Source organism: Dendrobates tinctorius, unplaced genomic scaffold, assembly GCF_039654945.1.
Source record: "Dendrobates tinctorius isolate UK_male_01 unplaced genomic scaffold, ASM3965494v1 ptg000159l, whole genome shotgun sequence".
Lineage (NCBI taxonomy): Eukaryota > Metazoa > Chordata > Amphibia > Anura > Dendrobatidae > Dendrobates > Dendrobates tinctorius.
The window spans coordinates 14,615,503-14,634,046 of record NW_027361826.1 but is presented as its reverse complement, the minus strand read 5'-3'; the positions used below and the strand labels follow the sequence as shown (position 1 = coordinate 14,634,046).

Sequence of the window (18,544 nt, the reverse complement as noted above, 5' to 3'; positions counted from 1 at the left end):
AAAGTCTTCCAGAGTAGAGTGGAAGCTGTTATAGCAAGCAAAAGGGCCGACTCCTTATAATTGCCTATTGATTTAGAACTGGATGTCATAAAAGCTGCTCCTTTAAGTGTACATCTTTGACAGCAAAAGTTCTATAGGAAAGGCTGTCAATCAATAATTTGGACTGCCCACTAACCAAATAAGAAAATAAAGGGATTTAAGTAGTGATGAGTGAACGTGCTTGGATAATGTGTTATCCGAGCAGGTTCGGGTGCTAATAGAGTATCTTTTGGGTGCTTGAATACTATGTTTGAGTTGCCGCAGCTGCATGTCTCGAGTCAGGTGACAGTCACAACATATGCAGGGATTGCATAACAAACAGGTAATCCCTACTTGTGTTGCAGCTGTCGAACAGGAGCTTAGTAGAAAAGAAGGGACCGTATGCAGTCTGACAAATTTACACCAGAAACTGGAGTAAATTATAGTAAAAACTTATACCATTCCTGGGAAATATATCAAAACGCATGCCTACAGTTAGGTCCATATGTATTTGGACAGAGACATTTTTTTAATTTTGGTTCTAGACATTACCACAATGAATTTTAAACAAAACAATTCAGATGCAGTTGAAGTTCAGACTTTCAGGTTTCATTTGAGGGTATCCACATTAAAATTGGATGAAGGGTTTAGGCGTTTCAGCTCCTTAACATGTGCCACCCTGTTTTTAAAGGGACCAAAAGTAATTGGACAATTGACTCCAAAGTTATTTCATGGACAGGTGTGGGCAATCCCTTCATTATGTCATTCTCAATTAAGCAGATAAAAGGCCTGGAGTTAATTTCAGGTGTGCTTGCATTTGGAAGGTTTTGCTGTGAAGGAAACATGCGGTCAAAGGAGCTCTCCATGCAGGTGAAACAAGCCATCCTTAAGCTGTAAAAACAGAAAAAACCCATCCGAGAAATTGCTACAACATTAGAAGTGGCAAAATCTACAGTTTGGTACATCCTGAGAAAGAAAGCAAGCACTGGTGAACTCATCAATGCAAAAAGACCTGGGCGCCCACGGAAGACAACAGTGGTGGATGATCGCAGAATAGTCTCCATGGTGAAGAGAAACCCCTTCACAACAGCCAACCAAGTGAACAACACTCTCCAGGAGGTAGGCGTATCAATATCCAAATCTACCATAAAGAGAAGACTGCATGAAAGTAAATACAGAGGGTTCACTGCACGGTGCAAGCCACTCATAAGCATCAAGAATCAAAAGGCTAGACTGGACTTTGCTAAAAAACATCTAAAAAAGCCAGCACAGTTCTGGAAGAACATTCTTTGGACAGATGAAACCAAGATCAACCTCTACCAGAATGATGGAAAGAGAAAAGTATGGCGAAGGCGTGGTACAGCTCATGATCCAAAGCATACCACATCATCTGTAAAACACGGCGGAGGCAGTGTGATGGCTTGGGCATGCATGGCTGCCAGTGGCACTGGGTCACTAGTGTTTATTGATGATGTGACACAGGACAGAAGCAGCCGAATGAATTCTGAGGTATTCAGAGCCATACTGTGTGCTCAGATCCAGCCAAACTGATTGGTCGTCATTTCATACTACAGATGGACAATGACCCAAAACATAAAGCCAAAGCAACCCAGGAGTTTATTAAAGCAAAGAAGTGGAATATTCTTGAATGGCCAAGTCAGTCACCTGATCTCAACCCAATTGAGCATGCATTTCACTTGCTAAAGACTAAACTTCGGACAGAAAGGCCCACAAGCAAACAGCAACTGAAAACCACCGCAGTGAAGGCCTGGCAGAGCAACAAAAAGGAGGAAACACAGCGTCTGGTGATGTCCATGAGTTCAAGACTTCAGGCAGTCATTGCCAACAAAGGGTTTTCAACCAAGTACTAGAAATGAACATTTTATTTACAACTATTTAATCTGTCTAATTACTTTTGGTCCCTTTGAAAACAGGGTGGCACATGTTAAGGAGCTGAAACTCCTAAGCCCTTCATCTAATTTTAATGTTGATACCCTCAAATGAAGGCTGAAAGTCTGAACTTCAACTGCATCTGAATTGTTTTGTTTAAAATCCATTGTGGTATTGTCTATAACCAAAAGTAGAAAAATGTTGTCCAAATATATATGGACCTAACTGTAGTTACCAAGAAGTTCTAATGTGTCTCTTACTAAATTAGGCACATCTTACTCTCTTTAGTATGCTTTCTAATTAGGGCCAGTGCAAAAAAAAAAAAAAAAAAGGTCTCTAAGTTCCAAAAAGTGTCATTCGTTACAGCTGTGATGTGTGCTGTCGATGTGACAATCAAATAAAACACATTGGATTGGAGTACTGGCGGTGAACCAGCGCTAGACCAAGGGAGGGTGAGTATTATCAGTTTGTTATTTTACATAGGTACTAATGTTTGGGGACCACTTTTGTAAAATTGGAAAACACATGTAATAAACTCCACTTCTCCCTGTCAAACTGCTTATCTCTTGTGGCTTTAAAATATGCTGCCTGCTGCTCAGACACCATTTTAAAAGTGATATGATCTGTAACGCAAGTGTATTGGGATTTTTTCCCAAAGCATAAAGGATCACTAACCTGATCCCGAACACAAGAGACCAGCTAGCCTCTCATCATCTGCAAGAAGAGCCAGCATCCGGACAGTCTTGAGAACCAGAGAGAGAGAAGCATCTGGAGATAAACATTGAAGCAGCACAGGAGAGCTGAGCAATCCCTGAAACCTAAGGGAAAATGATTTGAGGATAGTCAGCACAGGAAAAAGTATTAAGAACGTAACTAACAGTATTTTTAACAATCATTTTAGAACCGAAAATGTCTTAAAGGGGTATTCCAAGTTAGAGCATTTATGACGTATGATCATCCTTCGCAGGCGTTGTCATTACCAGAGTTCATCTCATCGGAGGGGGCGATGCATGCATAGTAAGCTCCTGATGATGTTGCAGGAGTTGGTCCATTGATCTCATAACGTCATTAGAAGATTACTGCACTTGCGCAGCTCTTCTGATGTAGCGAATCTAAACAATGAAGATCCCTGAGCAGAGGAGACAGGTCATTGAGAGAATAGTGACCAAAGACCAGAGGCCGGTAGTGGTCTGGAGAAAAGGAGAAAGCACAGCAGAGGTGGATATGCAGTGCCTGCCCCGTTTTACTTGCGGTTAAAACGGTTAGGATGGCTCTATAAAATATGCCCCAACAAATTACTAGAGGCAAGGCTGAGATGGTTTTGTGAGCAGGGGGTTGGACACAAAGACCCTGGAGGTCCTCTCCAACTAACATTCTAGGATTCTAAGGGTTGAGCAGGTTGAATAAACTGCTAACAGACCCTCTCATCTTCCACTCTCCAATTCCAAGAAGTGATGGACTTAACTTTAAAAATGTATTAAAAAATAAATGAAATCATGGATAGATTACCTGGTCAACTGGTCGTTAGATGAATTTTCTGCCAATTTCACCAGTACGCGGAGCGCCTGCTCTCGAATAGTTTCTCTCTTATAGGTGACAACAGTAGAGGACAAGAGCAGTACTATTAAGTTAAATAAAGGATGCAGCATTCGTTCATTTACCACAGTATGAGACTCTTGCTCTGCTTCTGATGGGGTAATTCTTGCTGTATTTTTCTGCACCATAGTCTGTACAACGTCTAGGCTAGAAAACACAAGATGATATAAGACCTCAAGTGAGGCCAGCGCAGGTTCTGTATATCTTGAAATGGAGTCTTCTGCATTGGTCGTCGTATGGCTGTCAGTGGCCGATATGGTTTGACTATCGGGCGAACCAAGGTCTGATTTCTCCAGAGACTGCAGGGCCTGGTAGTACGCAGTAATGTGATACTGCACGAGAGGCAATATGTGCAGAGCACCTGCAAGCCGGCACATTTTGCCGAGGTGTCTTTTTCCACTTTGGTATGGTGAATCTTTTTCTGTTTCTTCATCACCCAAGGCAATTGAATTGAGTCCAGAAATTGCCAGTTTCTGACAGTCTTTAAGGGCTGCAGATTGTGATGGAGCCGTAACGCTGGGACTTAATGTGCCTGCAGTGCTTAATAACACAGAATTACTGTTATGACACCGTCAAGAACAAATACAATGATATACAGATGTGTCCTGACTCCTGCCTTTACCTTTTCCTAAAGGGGTTGTCTCAAAACCCTCTTCCTTCTAGACCTGTCCTCTGACTTTGACATAGTTGACCACTGCCTCCTACCACACATTCTCTCTTCCTTTGGCATCAATGACCTCGCCCTATCCTGGATATCAGCATGCCTTTCCAACTGCACATCTCCCACCTCATCCCACCCTCTCTCTATAGGAGTCCCCATGGCTCTGTCCTAGGACCCCTACTCTTTATCTATATTCATGGCCTGGGACAACTCATTAAGTCCTATGGCTTTGAGTACCATCTGTATGCTGATGGCTCAGACGTCACCTCTCTGCCGTCCAAAATCCCTGTGTGTCTATCAGCCGTACTCTCATTCTTCACTTCTCGCTTCCCCACTCTCAAAATGGAGAAGTCTGAACTCATCTTTCCTCCATCTCACGTATCTTCCCTACCTGATCTATCACAATAAATGACTTCACGCTTTCCCCTGTAACGGAAATCCGCTGCCTCGGAGTAATCCTGGACTCTGCCCTGTCCTTCAAACCACACATCCAAGTTCTCGCCATCAGCTCAAAAAGAATTCCAGAATCCGTCCTTTCCTTACCACTCACACTCTACCAAATTGCTTGTGCGTATCCATATCTCCCACCTTGATTACTGTAACATTCTCCACTGTGGCCTACCTGCTCACACTCTCTCACCTCTACAGTCCGTCCTTAACTCTGCTGTCGGACTAGTTTCTCGCTCCCCGCTACTCCTCCGCAAATCCCTTCACTGGCTCCCAATTCCCCAGCGTATCTAGTAACACCGACCTACAAAACCATCCATAACCTTTCTCCTTAGTACATCTCGAACTAATCTCCCGTTATCTTCCCTCGCACAATCTCCTGTCTTCCCATAACTTCCTCCACACTGATTTGTTCCTCACCCAATCACCTCCAAGACTTCATCCGAATAGCCACCATCCACTTGAATTATGTGCCCCAACATGTCCGATTATCCACCACATTTGGATCCTTCAGACAGAACCTGAAAACCTCTCTCTTCAAGAAAGCTTACAACCTGCAAGGACCATGCTGCCATCTCAACACCATCTGAGCTACTGCAACCCCCAACCTACGGTCTCCTTCCCCATAATCCTGTAGAATATAAGCCCGCAAGGGTAGGGTCCTCTTCCTTCTGTACTAGTCTATCTTTGTAAGTAAGTCTACTGTAAGTGATATCTGTATTTTGTTGTAACCCCTTTTCATGTACAGCACCATGGAATCAATGGTGCTATATAAATAAAGCATTTATCACCCATACATATTATAAATAAAAAGAAAATAAATGATGGCTGGTGACCTGACTCCTGGGATCCCAATCAATCACGAGCAATTTAGTCCCCTATGTAAAACAGTAATGTGAATGCCTGACCTCCACTCTCCTCACGGTGTATGGAAGCGGTAGTTAAACATGTGCACTACTGCTCCCCACTGTCCATACATTTATCATGTGTCCTGCGATTCAGTGATTAAAGATTATCCCATAAACATAATTTAAATAATGTCACAATACCAGTTAAATGCAATATTTGTTAAAAAAAAGTATGTCTTTTACAATGTTACTATTAAACAATCATTTTAAACTTAAAGTAAATAATTTCAATTATGAATGTTTTCTCTTAAACGGAATCTGTCAACAGGTTTTTGCCATGTAATCCGAAGACAGCAGAAGATAGAGGCTGAAACACAGAATTCACGAATGTGTCACTTGTCAAAGTGCAGTGCTTTAGAGTTTGCTAACTGTGAAGGATTTATCACTAAGAGACTAAGGCTGCTTTTACACTTAGTGTTTTTGAGGGCCAATTTTGCGGCCCCAATATATTCCTATGGGGCCGCAAAATTGGCCTGCAAAAATTACACGGTGCGCCGAGACCCATACGGCCGTGGGGGCCGTATTTGCGGCTGTGATAAAAGATCGAGATTGCTCGATCTTTTATACAGCGTAAGGACACGCCCCCCACTCAAAAACAATGGGGCTGCAAAAAAAAACAAAAAACAGAAGTTTGTTTTTGCAGAGCACCATGACTTCCGATTTTGCGGAACGCGTTTTTTTTTTCCAATACTATTTCAATAGTATTGGAAAAATAAAAAAACGGCGATCCGCAACCTTTTTTGTGGCCCATTATTGCGGCGGCCCGTAAAAATTGCAACGATACAGTCCGCAAAAACAGGCTGCAAAAAATGTGGTAAGTGTAAAAGTAGCCCAAGATTACTGGGCTACATGAGTCCGGCAACGCGCCCTCCTGTGATAAGCACCTCACTGTCTATGGACATTGTATATACAGAGCATGGTGTCAGCAGGGGCAGCTTTCTCAGCTCTGCTTTATGCCAAAACTAAAAGCTCCGACTGTGTCAGGAAGGCTGCACCCAGTAATCTAAGTGATACATCGTTGGAAACCGTGTCTCTGTCCCTACATTATGCTACTCTCAGATGAGGTGGCAAAAACCTGTTCACAGATTCCCTTTAAAGAGTTTTGCAGGATCAAAGGACCTACATTATTCTCTTCCTACAATAGGCAATATATCCTTGATTTTTGCTCACTTGTTTGATTGGGCTCTCTGTATAGAAGGTACTGTCATTCCGCACGGGTTACTGTGGAGAAGGTCGTATAGACCAGGGGGACCAAAGGGCTCTGACTGTTGCATTAAAGTACTTAGCAAGACAGAACCTAATAAAAAGAGAAGAAAAAAATAAACAGAAAAAAGAACATTAAAATATGGAACGATTTTTACAGTCTAGGTTTTTACAGTTATTCCTTAAAAGTGTACTCCAGGAAAATAAAAACATTTTTTGTACTGTGCCTGCCCTCAATCTATAAAGATGAGATGCCCAGTGCAGTTCTAACATCTTTAGAACACTTGTAATTCAGTGTGACAGCAGCTACTCCTCACTGCTCCCCCCTCCTCAGTGCTGTGCCCCTTTTGACTGTTCTCCATCAAAAAGGCGGGTTACGCTGAAGTCTGGCTTATGGATTTACCTGAGCACTTCTTCAGCTAACCCCACTTGTCCAGGGGAGCCGATCACTTACACAGGATATCAATGTTTCAGAACTAATAGGTTAATGCTCTTTCCTCTACACCCACCATAGATTAGCTATAGTCATAGCCACTAAATGGGTTTCTAAAAATGCAGATGTTCAACTCAATGCATCCATCAGTTAAAGCGGTGTCCTGTGCCCACTCGTTTTGTGAATCCTTGATCCCATCCATAAGATGAGCATGGATGGAGGGGCATTTGACAATATACTTCATTCAGCCTCTTCTTTAATAACATCTTAGTGCAGTGGACGAAGGATCAATTCCGAAACGCGCGTCGGGGCTGTGTTTCTCTGTGACCGGCAGGCTGTGCTTCAGGTATACACCTTTCTCATTCTCTCTCATTATTTACCCTAACTATATGCACATTGGCACTTTTAATGATTATTATTTATATTGCACTTGGCATTTTGGTTCCAAGGTATATGTTGTTTGTTTGAAAAGCACCTTATTTAACTATTTGTAATAGTTATATTGTTCTCTTGGCACTTGGCACTTTATATTGAGATGACAATTTTTTATTTAACTATTTGTAATAGTTATATTGTTCTCTTGGCACTTCATATCAAGATGACAATTTTTTGAATTTTTTGGATATTGACAATTTGTTTACATCAGATATATTTTCGTTTTCTCAGGGTGTTTATATACAAATTCCCCACTTATATTTTCACGTATCTATATGAGAAAGATTTTTTATGTATCAGGATCATTTATATATATATATGTACATATTTGGGATTAATGACCTGCCAGCCTGCTATGTCTTTGGTATTTCTTCAATCTTTATTTTAATTATTATTATACACAGAGGACACGGTTGTATACTATTGTTACCCTATTTTAATAAAAGTATACTTTTATAATAAAGATATTGTTTCTCTTATTATTATCCGAATTTTTGTATTTAGATTACAATATGGTACTTCTTTATTGACCTAAATTCGAATACTGTTCTGTTGGTTTCTCTGCAGTGGAGTACTGTATACGGTCACATGCAGTACTATTTACAGCCACTATGTGACCAGTACCAAAGGCTACCCAAAAGGAGGGAGACTGGCTTTACTAATAAAGGAAATGAGACACAACTTCTAAAAATGGGAACATTAATAAGATCAATATATGTGTCACGAGTTTACCGTGACAGAGAAGGGCTAGAAGACCGCAGGGTCTGATTTCACGTACTCCTGCACTGATTAGAAGCACTTCCCCTTCATATTAAAGGGTGCAGGTTTCTGCTAACAGTGCAGGGGTAAAACGGTTCAGCTTAGAGTCTTTGCAGCTTTTCCCTGCTTGAATGATCTCAGCTGTTCAGTATTGGCCACTCCCCTCTCCTATATATACTCGCCACTGGCAATCTGGATTCCCAGCATTAGGCCGGGGTCACACTTGCGAGAAACTCGCACGAGTCTCACATCTCAATACCCGGCACTGCCGCTGGCACTTGGGACTGGAGTGTGCCGCTACATGTATTTCTATGCAGCCGAGCGCTCCGGTCCCGAGTGTCGGCGGCAGTGCCGGGTATTGAGATGCAAGACTCGTGTGAGTTTCTTGCAAGTGTGACCCCGGCCTCTCTGTGTGTGCTTATATTTATATGTTTGGCATTTTCTTTTATCCCTGTACATCCTCCTTTCTTAGCCTGGTTTGTATATACAGGTACTTCTCACAAAATTAGAATATCATCAAAAAAGTTAATTTCAGGTCAACATACCAAAAAGTGAAAAACATATTATAGAGTCATTACAAACAGAGTGATCCATTTCAAGTGTTTATTATCACATTGTAGAAGGATCATCCTTATTCTCATTTGCACAAGGAAAGACTAGAAGCAATGGGATGAAACTGAATGGGAGGAGACACATTAGATATTAGAAAAAACTTTTTGACAGAGTGATTAATGAGTGGCACAGGCTGCGAGGAGAGGTGGTGAGTTCTCCTTCAATAGAAGTCTTCAAACAGAGGATGGACAGACATCTGTCTGGGGTGAGTTAGCGAATCCTGCTTTGAGCAGGGGGTTGGACCAGATGGCCCAGGAGGTCCCGTCCAACTCTACGATTCTATGATTTCTGTCATTGTTGATGATTATGGCTTACAGCCAATGAAAATCCAAAAGTCATTATCTCAGTAAATTACAATTCTTTATAACACCAGCTTGAAAAATGTTGTAAAATCTGAAATTGTGGCCTACTGAAATGTATGTTCTGTAAATGCACTCAATGCTTGGTCGAGGCTCCTTTGGCATCACTTACTGCATCAATGCGCGTGGCATGGAGGCGATCAGCCTGTGGCACTGCTGAGGTGTTATGGAAGCCCAGGTTGCTTTAATAGCAGCCTTCAGCTTGTTTGCATTGTTGGGTATGGCGTATCTCATTCTTCCTCTTGACAATACCCCATAGATTCCCTATGGGGCTAAGGTCAGGCGAGTTTGCTGGCCAATCAAGCACAGTGATACTGTTGTTTTTACACCAGGTATTGGTACTTTTGGCAGTGTGGACAGGTGCCAAGTCCTGCTGGAGAATGAAATTTCCATCTCCAAAAAGCTTGTCGGCAGAGGGAAGCATGAAGTGCTCTAAAATTTCCTGGTAGATGGCTACACTGACTTTGGTCTTGATAAAACACAGTGGACCTACACCAGCAGATGACATGGCTCCCCAAACCATCACTGATTGTGGAAACTTCACAATAGACCTCAGCAGCTTGGATTGTGGCCTCTCCACTCTTCCTCCAGACTCTGGGACCTGGATTTTTAAGATCTAGTATGAAGTTTCCATACAACATTTCAGTGGGCCAACATTTCAGATTTTACAATCATTTTTCAATCTGGTGTTATAAAGTATTCTAATTTACTGAGATAATGACTTTTGGGTTTTCGTTGGCTGTAAGCCATTATCAACATTAACAGAAAAAATCACTTGAAATAGATCAATGTCTGTAATGACTACATAATATATGAATTTTACTTTTTGTATTGAAAAACTGAAATAAGTTAACTTTTTTATTATATTCTAATTTTGTGAGTAGCACCTGTATACATACACTAATACTCCCCATTTCCCTGGGTGGGGGAGGTCAAAAGATATAGGGCTGATTCAGGAGGTCAGTAAGTTACATGACCCTGGCCTCTTAACCACCAGAAGTAAATTGGGGAGCAGGGACAGCTAGGTCGCCCTAACGATAGGGACAGTGAAGGTGCCACAGAGTTGTGACAATATGCATCTTAAATCCATTTGTTAATTTTAACTATAAATTATTTAAAAGGTCAGCCACTTTAAAGAAGTGTTCTTACATATAAAATTATCCCTGTACCCACAGGGAAGTACTTTCCATTCTCTGGGGATCTGACTGCCAAGTCCCTCAATGAAGGAGCAGAGATCCATCATGCACACTGCCTCTCCGTTCTTTCTAAATGGGAGCCCCGAAGATTGCCGAATGTGGCACTCCTATTAGAATGAATGGAGCAACAGTGCATATGATCCATCTCCGCTCCATTCAGCAGCGGCTCTTCAGAGCCACAGTTCTTGGTATCAGTGGGGGTTCTAAGCAGTTAGAGCCTAAAGGGGGTTTTACACTAAGCGATATCGCTAGCAATATCGCTAAAACGTCACTGGTTTTGTGACGTTAAAGCGATATTGCTAGCGATATCGCTATGTGTGATACTTACCAGCGACCGCCTCCCCCGCTGGTTATCGCTGATCGCACGAGAATGTCCGGCTCCATTTCTCGTCGTCAGCTTCCTGCTGAGACTTCCTGCTGTGACGACGAGCGACGTGTGGATGCGGGAGGGAGGACGTCAGGATTGCTGTGTGTGAAAGGTGAGTATCGTGCGCTGCGTCGCTGCTGCATCGCTGTGAGATCTTTCTGTATGAAAGCTCACTAGCGATCATTTAGCGATGCACCAGCGATCCTGACCGGGTCGGATCGCTGGTCGGATCGCTGGTGCATCGCTAAATGTAAAAGGGCCTTTACCCTCCCTAGAGGATAAATCTTAAAGGGTTGTTTAAAAGTTAAGTTTACTCACTGCCAGGCATACATGCTCCTTAGGAGTACATTTTCAACAGTGACACTCCCAGTGATCCAGAGAACAGGTCTCTGCAACCCCAGCCTGAATGGAGTGGAGGTGCACAAGCTAGGCCTTTGCTCCTCTGTGTACTTACAATTGATCATTTTGCCTATCTACTCATATAATTTTTTTTTTCCATTGGGTCTATGACATCACATGATTACAGAGAATCTGTCAGTAGGATCAACCCTCCTAAGCCATCTATATGGACATGTAGGTCATAGAAAGCTGAATAAAATGATACCTTGATATCTGAAATCTGATGTCTTTTTCTAGAGAAATACATATTTTTTTTATATGTACAGGACCTCTTCCAGGCTATGGGGAGGTTGTCTGTCTGGAAGATAAATCTGCCTCCAGAGATTATTTTAAATAAAAGTGAGCGTAAGGCCTGTTTCACACTTCCGTTTTTGTGTCCGCCAAACGGATCCGTTTCCGTTTTTTTGACGGAAACTGATGCAAACGGATCCGTTTTTAAAAAAACGGATCCGTTTTTTTGACGGATCCGCGGTAACCACTAATGGAAGTCTATGGGACAAAAAAACGGATCCTGCAAAAAAAATGGCGGATCCGTTTTTTTACGGAAACCAACGGATTTTGACGGATTTGAAAAAACGGAAGTGTGAAACAGGCCTTACCAGTGTGAGACAAGCAACACAGAACATGAGAAATGAAATTTGCATCCTTGCAAACACATTTTTTACAGCTCTCTGAGCTCTGTTGAATTCCAATAATATTGCAGCACTTTCTGTGAGATGGAAGCTGAGAGGATCCTGCAGATGTGTAAGGTATAACCACACACAGCTCTGCAGTTAGATCAGGAGAGCGGCCATCACACTGATAACTCCCATTCATGTAAAATAAGCTCTGGAGGCAGAGTCATCGTCCAGGCAGTATCCGCCCCAGAGCCTGGAAGAGCTCGTTTATATAAAAGAGATAAAAGATGAGTTCTCAACAACAAGACATCTGACATGAGACACACATGTAGGACTTTTTTCAGCAGTCTATAACCTGTATGACCATAGTAATAGTTTAGATAGGTCAAATGTGATGACAAATTCTCTTAAATGCTGAAATGTCTCAATAAATCAGTGAAAAAACAAAAATGGAAAGCGCACATAGGGTGTATTGTCTTGAAGAACCACAATAGCAAGCAAGCCCAATCAGTTAGACTCACCTGCTGAAGTTGTGTGAGTCACAACAAACTGGGAATCACTCATAAAGGTCCGGTCGTCGCTGGTATCCCGCTGGTAGTAAATGAAACAAATCCAAAGTGGAAAAAAGAGCCGGGCTGAATCAACCGAGCTGACCAGAAAAAAACGCACCTTCGGCAGTCCATATAATAAAAAACTTCTTTAATAAGCCTACGCGTTTCGTGGCAAAACCAGCCACTTCATCAGGGCATAAAAAACAATCACAAATTCAGGATTTGAGGAGGGTGAGGTGGATAATGTTCCACACTCTCCCCTTGTTCCTGTTCCAGATAGTATTTCTGAAATTGTTTTAAATACTAATTTTGAGGACTCTAAATAAAAATAAAATTAGTAATAATAAAATAAGGATTGAGTGTGATCGAACTAAAAAGGGGAATATAATAATAGATAATTCTACCTCGGGATCGGCATCTGTATCTTTTTTACCCAAGGTAATGGAACAAAAAAATACTATGACGAGATACTTTACACCAAAATCACAAAAAAGAAAAAAATGTAGAAGGGGAACTCGAGGAAAAAATAATAAAAAAAACAAAAAACAAGAAATCAGGACTGTGTTAATGGAAAAGAAAAGTTCTGAAATCGATGTGGGTCGTACTTTTGAACAGGGTGTAGTAAGGATTGGTAATATTTTTAATACTTCTGAACATATCTTCACGGAGGGAGAAATTTCGATTCTGAATAAGGGATTATCTTTTTGCCCTGAAAATACGTCTAGAGATATCGATTTATATATGGATTTGCAGCATTTTGTGAGAAAATTAACCCTTAAGCGTCATTTTGCAATAAATCATGCTAGGGGAGAAACAGTGGAAACCAAGGAAGATGGGATAGTTCATTCTCAACTTCGGGGAAAATCCAATTTCTACCCTATTCATAATAAAGGCCATCATTTAAAAGGTGCGTTTTTTCTGGTCAGCGCGGTTTATTCAGCCCGGCTCTTTTTTCCACTTTGGATTTGTTTCAATAAATCAGTAAAACTATGCATCTGGCAAGATATGAATTCCGAGTATTACCCAAGTGCTTCTAACTACGGTATATCTTTTCTGCAAATATTATTACGATGAAAATCTCCCCCTCCTTTTTCTTTGTATTTTGGCTTTGTGATCCCTGGTATTAAAAATCCAGAAAAATCTCAGAATTGATTCTCCTGATTTGCATGGATACCCCGATTTAGCTTCTATAACTTGTCACAAGTTTATTAAAGAATAAGCCTCAATTTTTTTTCCCTAAATGGTTGGATGTAATGCAAGAGTATGATAAGTACCAGGGTGGATTTGATTTAAATCTAACTGATTTAAATCACGATTTAAATCACTAGTCAGTAAGGCTTGATTTAAATCAGTGATTTAAATCAAAGTTTCTACCTAAACTAGTTCTTGCTACTTTAACATGCAAGTAGATGAAGATTTTTAGAATCACTTTTTATATTACTTTTTTCTCCCCAGTTTAATGGGTTAATCATTCATATTTGGACACCACTATTCTGTTGTACTTAGGAAGGAGAAAAATAATCCTGACCTTAATAACAATTTAAATAGATTTATTCAACTGAAACAATAACAACATTACAGCATAAGTTATTTGCTTAAACAAACATCCATGTTTGTAAACTAATTTGGCTAAACAAAATATATATATATTTTAAGAAACTTAGACTGTCAGCCCAGCCGACACATGAAAAACTTAAATACTACTGTCCCTGCTGTCCTCTGTAGCTCACTTGTCGTCATCTTCATCATCATCTTCTTCTTTGTTCCTATTCATAATCTGGAAAAGAAAAACAAGCTTTCCTGCTTTATTGGGTCCCAACCGATTTCTCAATTTAGAATGAATGAGTCCAAAGGAAGAGAATATTCTTTCAACGCTTGCAGAAGAAGCTACTGCTGTTGAAAGTGAAATCATTACTTGAACAGTCTCTAAATCCAAGCGCTTAAGTGACTTCCACCAGTTTACTGGTGTGACCTTCCTTAAAATATCTTCAGCAAACATATATTTCTTGAATGGTTCCCCCTTAGCTCTGAAGTTTATTATAGTTGGCATTAAAGATGGATGATTGCTGGATACCCATGTCATAGCTAACTCCTCTTCCTCAGCACTTAGGTTTTGACCCTGATATTGGATATTGACAATATTTGCCAAAAAATGAGCTGGAGTCAGTGCTTGTCCCATTCGTTTGTTTACTACTTGTAATTTAATTCTGTCCATGTGTAGTTCTGTTTTTAAGTGTTCACTCAGTTCCTTCCAAATTTCAACAGCATCCGCAATAAAACAGCTATTTTTCTGTATTTTGTTTAAAGCTTGAGAGATGGGTTTCAGGAAGCTCAGCAAATGTTCAACATTTCTCTTAAGCCCAATGTTGAGGATTTTGGCCGTGACAGTGCCATCTATTTTATCTCGATTTTCTTCACAAAGTGTCATCAGAATAGGCCAGTTTTTGATATACTGCTCAAAACAGTCCACCACAGAGTTCCATCTAACATCTTGTGGGAGCGTTAGCTTGGTTCCACCCATCTTTTTCAGAGCTGCTGCAGCAAATTATTATTGCGGAAGTATTTAGCAATTTCAACAACATTAGCCTTTATTTCTGGAACACTTAAGTCTTTGGCTAAGAGGTGCAGCAAATGAGCACTGCAACCATATGTTATTAGCAGCTTTGTATTCCCTCCCTGCTCTTCTAAATCTCTTCTCATCTTGGATACGTTTGCAGCATTGTCAGTGACCAAACTGCGTACTAGACATTTGAATTTTTGTTCACATGTCGTTATAGCTTTTACTGCCACTTCTTGTAAGTATTCTGCTGTGTGTGCATTTCCTGACGTATCAGTTGTTTGTGCAAGGAAGACTTTACCTTCTTCTGTTGTTATACAAGCACATACAATAGGATCATTGTGGACATTACTCCACCCATCAATACTTAGGTTAACAATTTTACCCTCCAGAGCTGTTGCACATTGCTCCATTTCTCTGTCATACACTTGATCCAGCAGTTTCCCTGCAACATCAGCTCTGCTGGGTGGACTGTATCCTGGTCTCAGTGACTGAACCATATTAATGAAATGTGGGTTCTCAGTCAGACGGAAAGAAGAGTTCGTTGCATAAATAAACTGGGCAGTTTTTTCATCAATCAACTCTTTTTCTAATCTGCTAGTTCTTATCACAAACCTATCTATGGTGGTTCCAGGAGGTAAAGGTTTTTTCTTCCTTTTGGGTGATGGTGATATGTGGCTGTGGGTGTCTGATGATGATGCTGCTGCTAATGAAGCACTATCCTGGATGGATAACTCTGAAACTGTAGAACAGGATGATGGTGATCTTGGAGGTGGATAGTTTCCAGAATCCATGAATTCCCCTAAACAAAAAAAGTCAATGCTGTTATTTTATTGTTTATAAAATTTCTGCTTATTGTACACAACACATCACTGCCCCTGCCCCAAAAGGAATAATTGTTTTTCTTCATAACTGTACCAAATGACAGTAACATGCAGTAATAAGAAATATAATTTTTCTCACACAGTTCAGTCTTTAGAAATAGGATTCAATAAAAATGTTTACCAACCTGAAGATCCTGCCTGTTCAGAAGTGTTTCTTTGGTCATCTTCATCACCGCACTTCTCATGATGTTGCCTCATTCGCGCCACCAGGCCTTGCATCTCTTTGCTGCATCGTTTGCATTTTGCACGCATGCCTGCCTTACCGATAGGCGAAGGAGCTTCATTAAAATATTCCCAAACTGGGTCTCTTTTACGGCCTGCTGCCATTATAAGGAAAGAATGTAATAAACCTCAGATAGTACACACAAACAGATCCAGACTTGTCTGTCTGTCTGTGGCTATGCTGCAGTATTGTGCTCAAAGTTTCACTTTCATTTTCTTGTCTGCTTGCCCTTCCTCCTCCTCACACTTAGATTCACATTCTTCTTGTGTTGTGCAGATCTATTCCACTCCAAACAATCAGAAACATATTGTCTAACTTCTTGGACTTGGCACTGAAGGGGTTGATTCTGTATTCATAGGTTTGTCGAACAATAGGATTAAGGTCTTTTTCTCAACTCTGTTCATGTTGTAACATTTTTGCCGTGAAGAAGAGGCTGGGACCTCTGCGGAGTCAAATTCAGTTTTGAGAACTGCGTAAGTAAAGCGAGCGTCTGTGATAATATAGGAGAGAAACTGCCCACTAATCCTACAGAAACCTCTGGAAGAGCATGGCATTGTGAATGTTACACATATACAGCCTTTATTCTACTGAGTTAAACAACTCAGCTTTATCTTATGATGGAAGAACCTTTGGATGGTAAAATATTTTCCTCAAAAAGCAGTTTATTGAAAAAAATCTGATTTAAATAAAAAAAATCCGATTTAAATCAAAAATATCCGATTTTGATTTTTTTTAAAAAAAAACATTGATTTTTATCCACCCTGATAAGTACAATCTATGTACTACTTCTGTAGTGACACAATTCCATGTTCTTGAACATTAAGTCATGTTACCTCAGCAGCCAATCAGCGAAGTGGACAACTTCTTTAAACAAAAGAAGTTATCTTAGGCCTGTTTCACACATCCGTTTCTCCCCGTCAAAATCCGCCGTTTTGCAAAAAAAGAAAAAAAAAAAAAAAAAAAAAAAAAAAAACGGATCCGCCATTTTTCTTGGCGGATCCGTTTTTTCCCCCTTTGACTTGTATTAACGGCGGATCTTGACGGATGGTCATCCATTAGATCCGTTTTTCACGGATCCACCAAGATTTTGCCGTCCGCTAAGCGGACAGGACGGACAATGAAACGTTTTTTTCCCCAGCCGGATCAGCATTTTCTATTGTGCATGCCCGGGAGAAATGCCTGTGTCGAAAATTTAACCCTAAACTCAGTTCTGGCGTTAAAAAAAAAAAATTCTCTCTCTCTGCGGTTCCTTTAAAATTCTTCCTTCGCCGGATCCGTTAAAACAAAGGTCCGGTGCCAAACGTTGTGGTCAGTACAAGAACGAATCCATTGTCCGCCATTTTAGCGGATTTTAACTGACGGAAAAAACTGATGTGTGAAACAGGTCTTAGCCGAACATACCAATGACCCATCCGTAGAACAACCTCTTTAACAAAAGGTTTTCACTTGGTTCTACCAACTCTCCCCTGACAGATGATCTAAGAGGAGAAAATTAGGCACGCTGAACTTCAGCGTCCAATCCCTTTGATCCTGCGGGTACAAGTCCTTCACAAGAGAAGCGTCTGGCAGGAGCTTACTTATCTCTACTCGTTAAATACCCGTCTGCTGAGCACAGCATACATGGGATGGAATGTAAGGAAATGTTTTCAGCTGTTGACTGAACTTTCATGCGGCCAATAGCTAACTGGGGTGTATGGGCACCTTATGGAGGGTTTCCAGGGCTTTCGATATTGATGACCTAGCCTTAGGACAACTGGCACCCCCAACAATCACCTGCTTTCAGCCTCAGCAGCGGACAGATGTAAACAGAGGATAGCGAAAAACAAGAAAGTGGTTATTGCTAAGTACTGTAGCCGCTGAACACTACCACCCATACTGATGTCTACTACATACCTTGTCTGTTCATGCTGTGTTTGCAGTATGATGTAGAAAATACTTTTGCTTGTTTAACTGTTGTATTTAACACTTCAATGTCTACAAAAAATATATATATACATATGTTATCCGTTTTACTGATTAGTTGTAACAAAGAGCAAAATTTGTGGACTGTACAAGCTAAATAAAAAGAATTTCACCCCTTAAGGGTTATTCCCATCCTCATAAATGGATACTGTATGATAGTGCTCCTAAACACAAAAAATGTAGCAAATTGCAGCTTAAAACTATCAGCTATTAACACTTTACTTTTGGTTACAGCACATCGCCTTGGAGACAGACCATCCCTGCTAGACATCAGAACATGCACAGTGCTTACACGCTCTTTTGAGCTTGTAAGCCATGTTTTGAAGCTTCGCTGCTAAAAAATATAGTATATATTTCCATAAGCATGGTGGCTCAGTGGTAAGCACTCTTGTTTTGCAGAGCTGTTCTCCTGGGGTCACATCCCACCAAGGACAACATCTGCAAGGAGTTTGTATGATCTCCCCGTG

General features: G+C 40.8%; 2 protein-coding genes across 8 annotated transcripts in view; both read right to left on the bottom strand.

The window, feature by feature from the left end:
- ATRIP (ATR interacting protein) overlaps positions 1–18,544 on the bottom strand; it is a 148,517-nt gene that overhangs the window by 25,515 nt on the left and 104,458 nt on the right. For 6 of the 7 annotated variants that reach the window (XM_073549569.1, XM_073549570.1, XM_073549566.1 and 3 more), the window contains exons 7-10: positions 18,009–18,089; positions 6,691–6,817; positions 3,418–4,044; positions 2,584–2,726 (exon numbers count right to left, since the gene is read on the bottom strand). In XM_073549569.1, coding sequence (XP_073405670.1) covers positions 2,584–2,726; positions 3,418–4,044; positions 6,691–6,817; positions 18,009–18,089 — 978 coding nt within the window. The remainder of the gene's footprint in view (positions 1–2,583; positions 2,727–3,417; positions 4,045–6,690; positions 6,818–18,008; positions 18,090–18,544) is intronic. The other variant, XM_073549565.1, reaches the window with a different exon arrangement.
- LOC141052344 (uncharacterized) lies at positions 13,985–17,015 on the bottom strand. The gene is made up of 2 exons (XM_073549573.1): positions 16,018–17,015; positions 13,985–15,810 (listed from the first exon to the last, which is right to left on the bottom strand). The coding sequence occupies exons 1-2, from the start codon at positions 16,217–16,219 to the stop codon at positions 14,978–14,980; spliced, it is 1,035 nt and encodes a 344-aa protein (XP_073405674.1). The 5' UTR covers positions 16,220–17,015; the 3' UTR covers positions 13,985–14,977.

What these genes read in the sequence shown, in the direction of transcription:
- LOC141052344 (XM_073549573.1), bottom strand. Translation starts at nt 16,219, where the DNA reads ATGGCAGCAGGCCGTAAAAGAGACCCAGTTTGGGAATATTTTAATGAA. An exon ending in TGAACAGGCAGGATCTTCAG is followed by an intron (nt 15,811 to 16,017) that starts GTTGGTAAACAT and finishes TTTTTTGTTTAG; the next exon opens with GGGAATTCATGGATTCTGGA.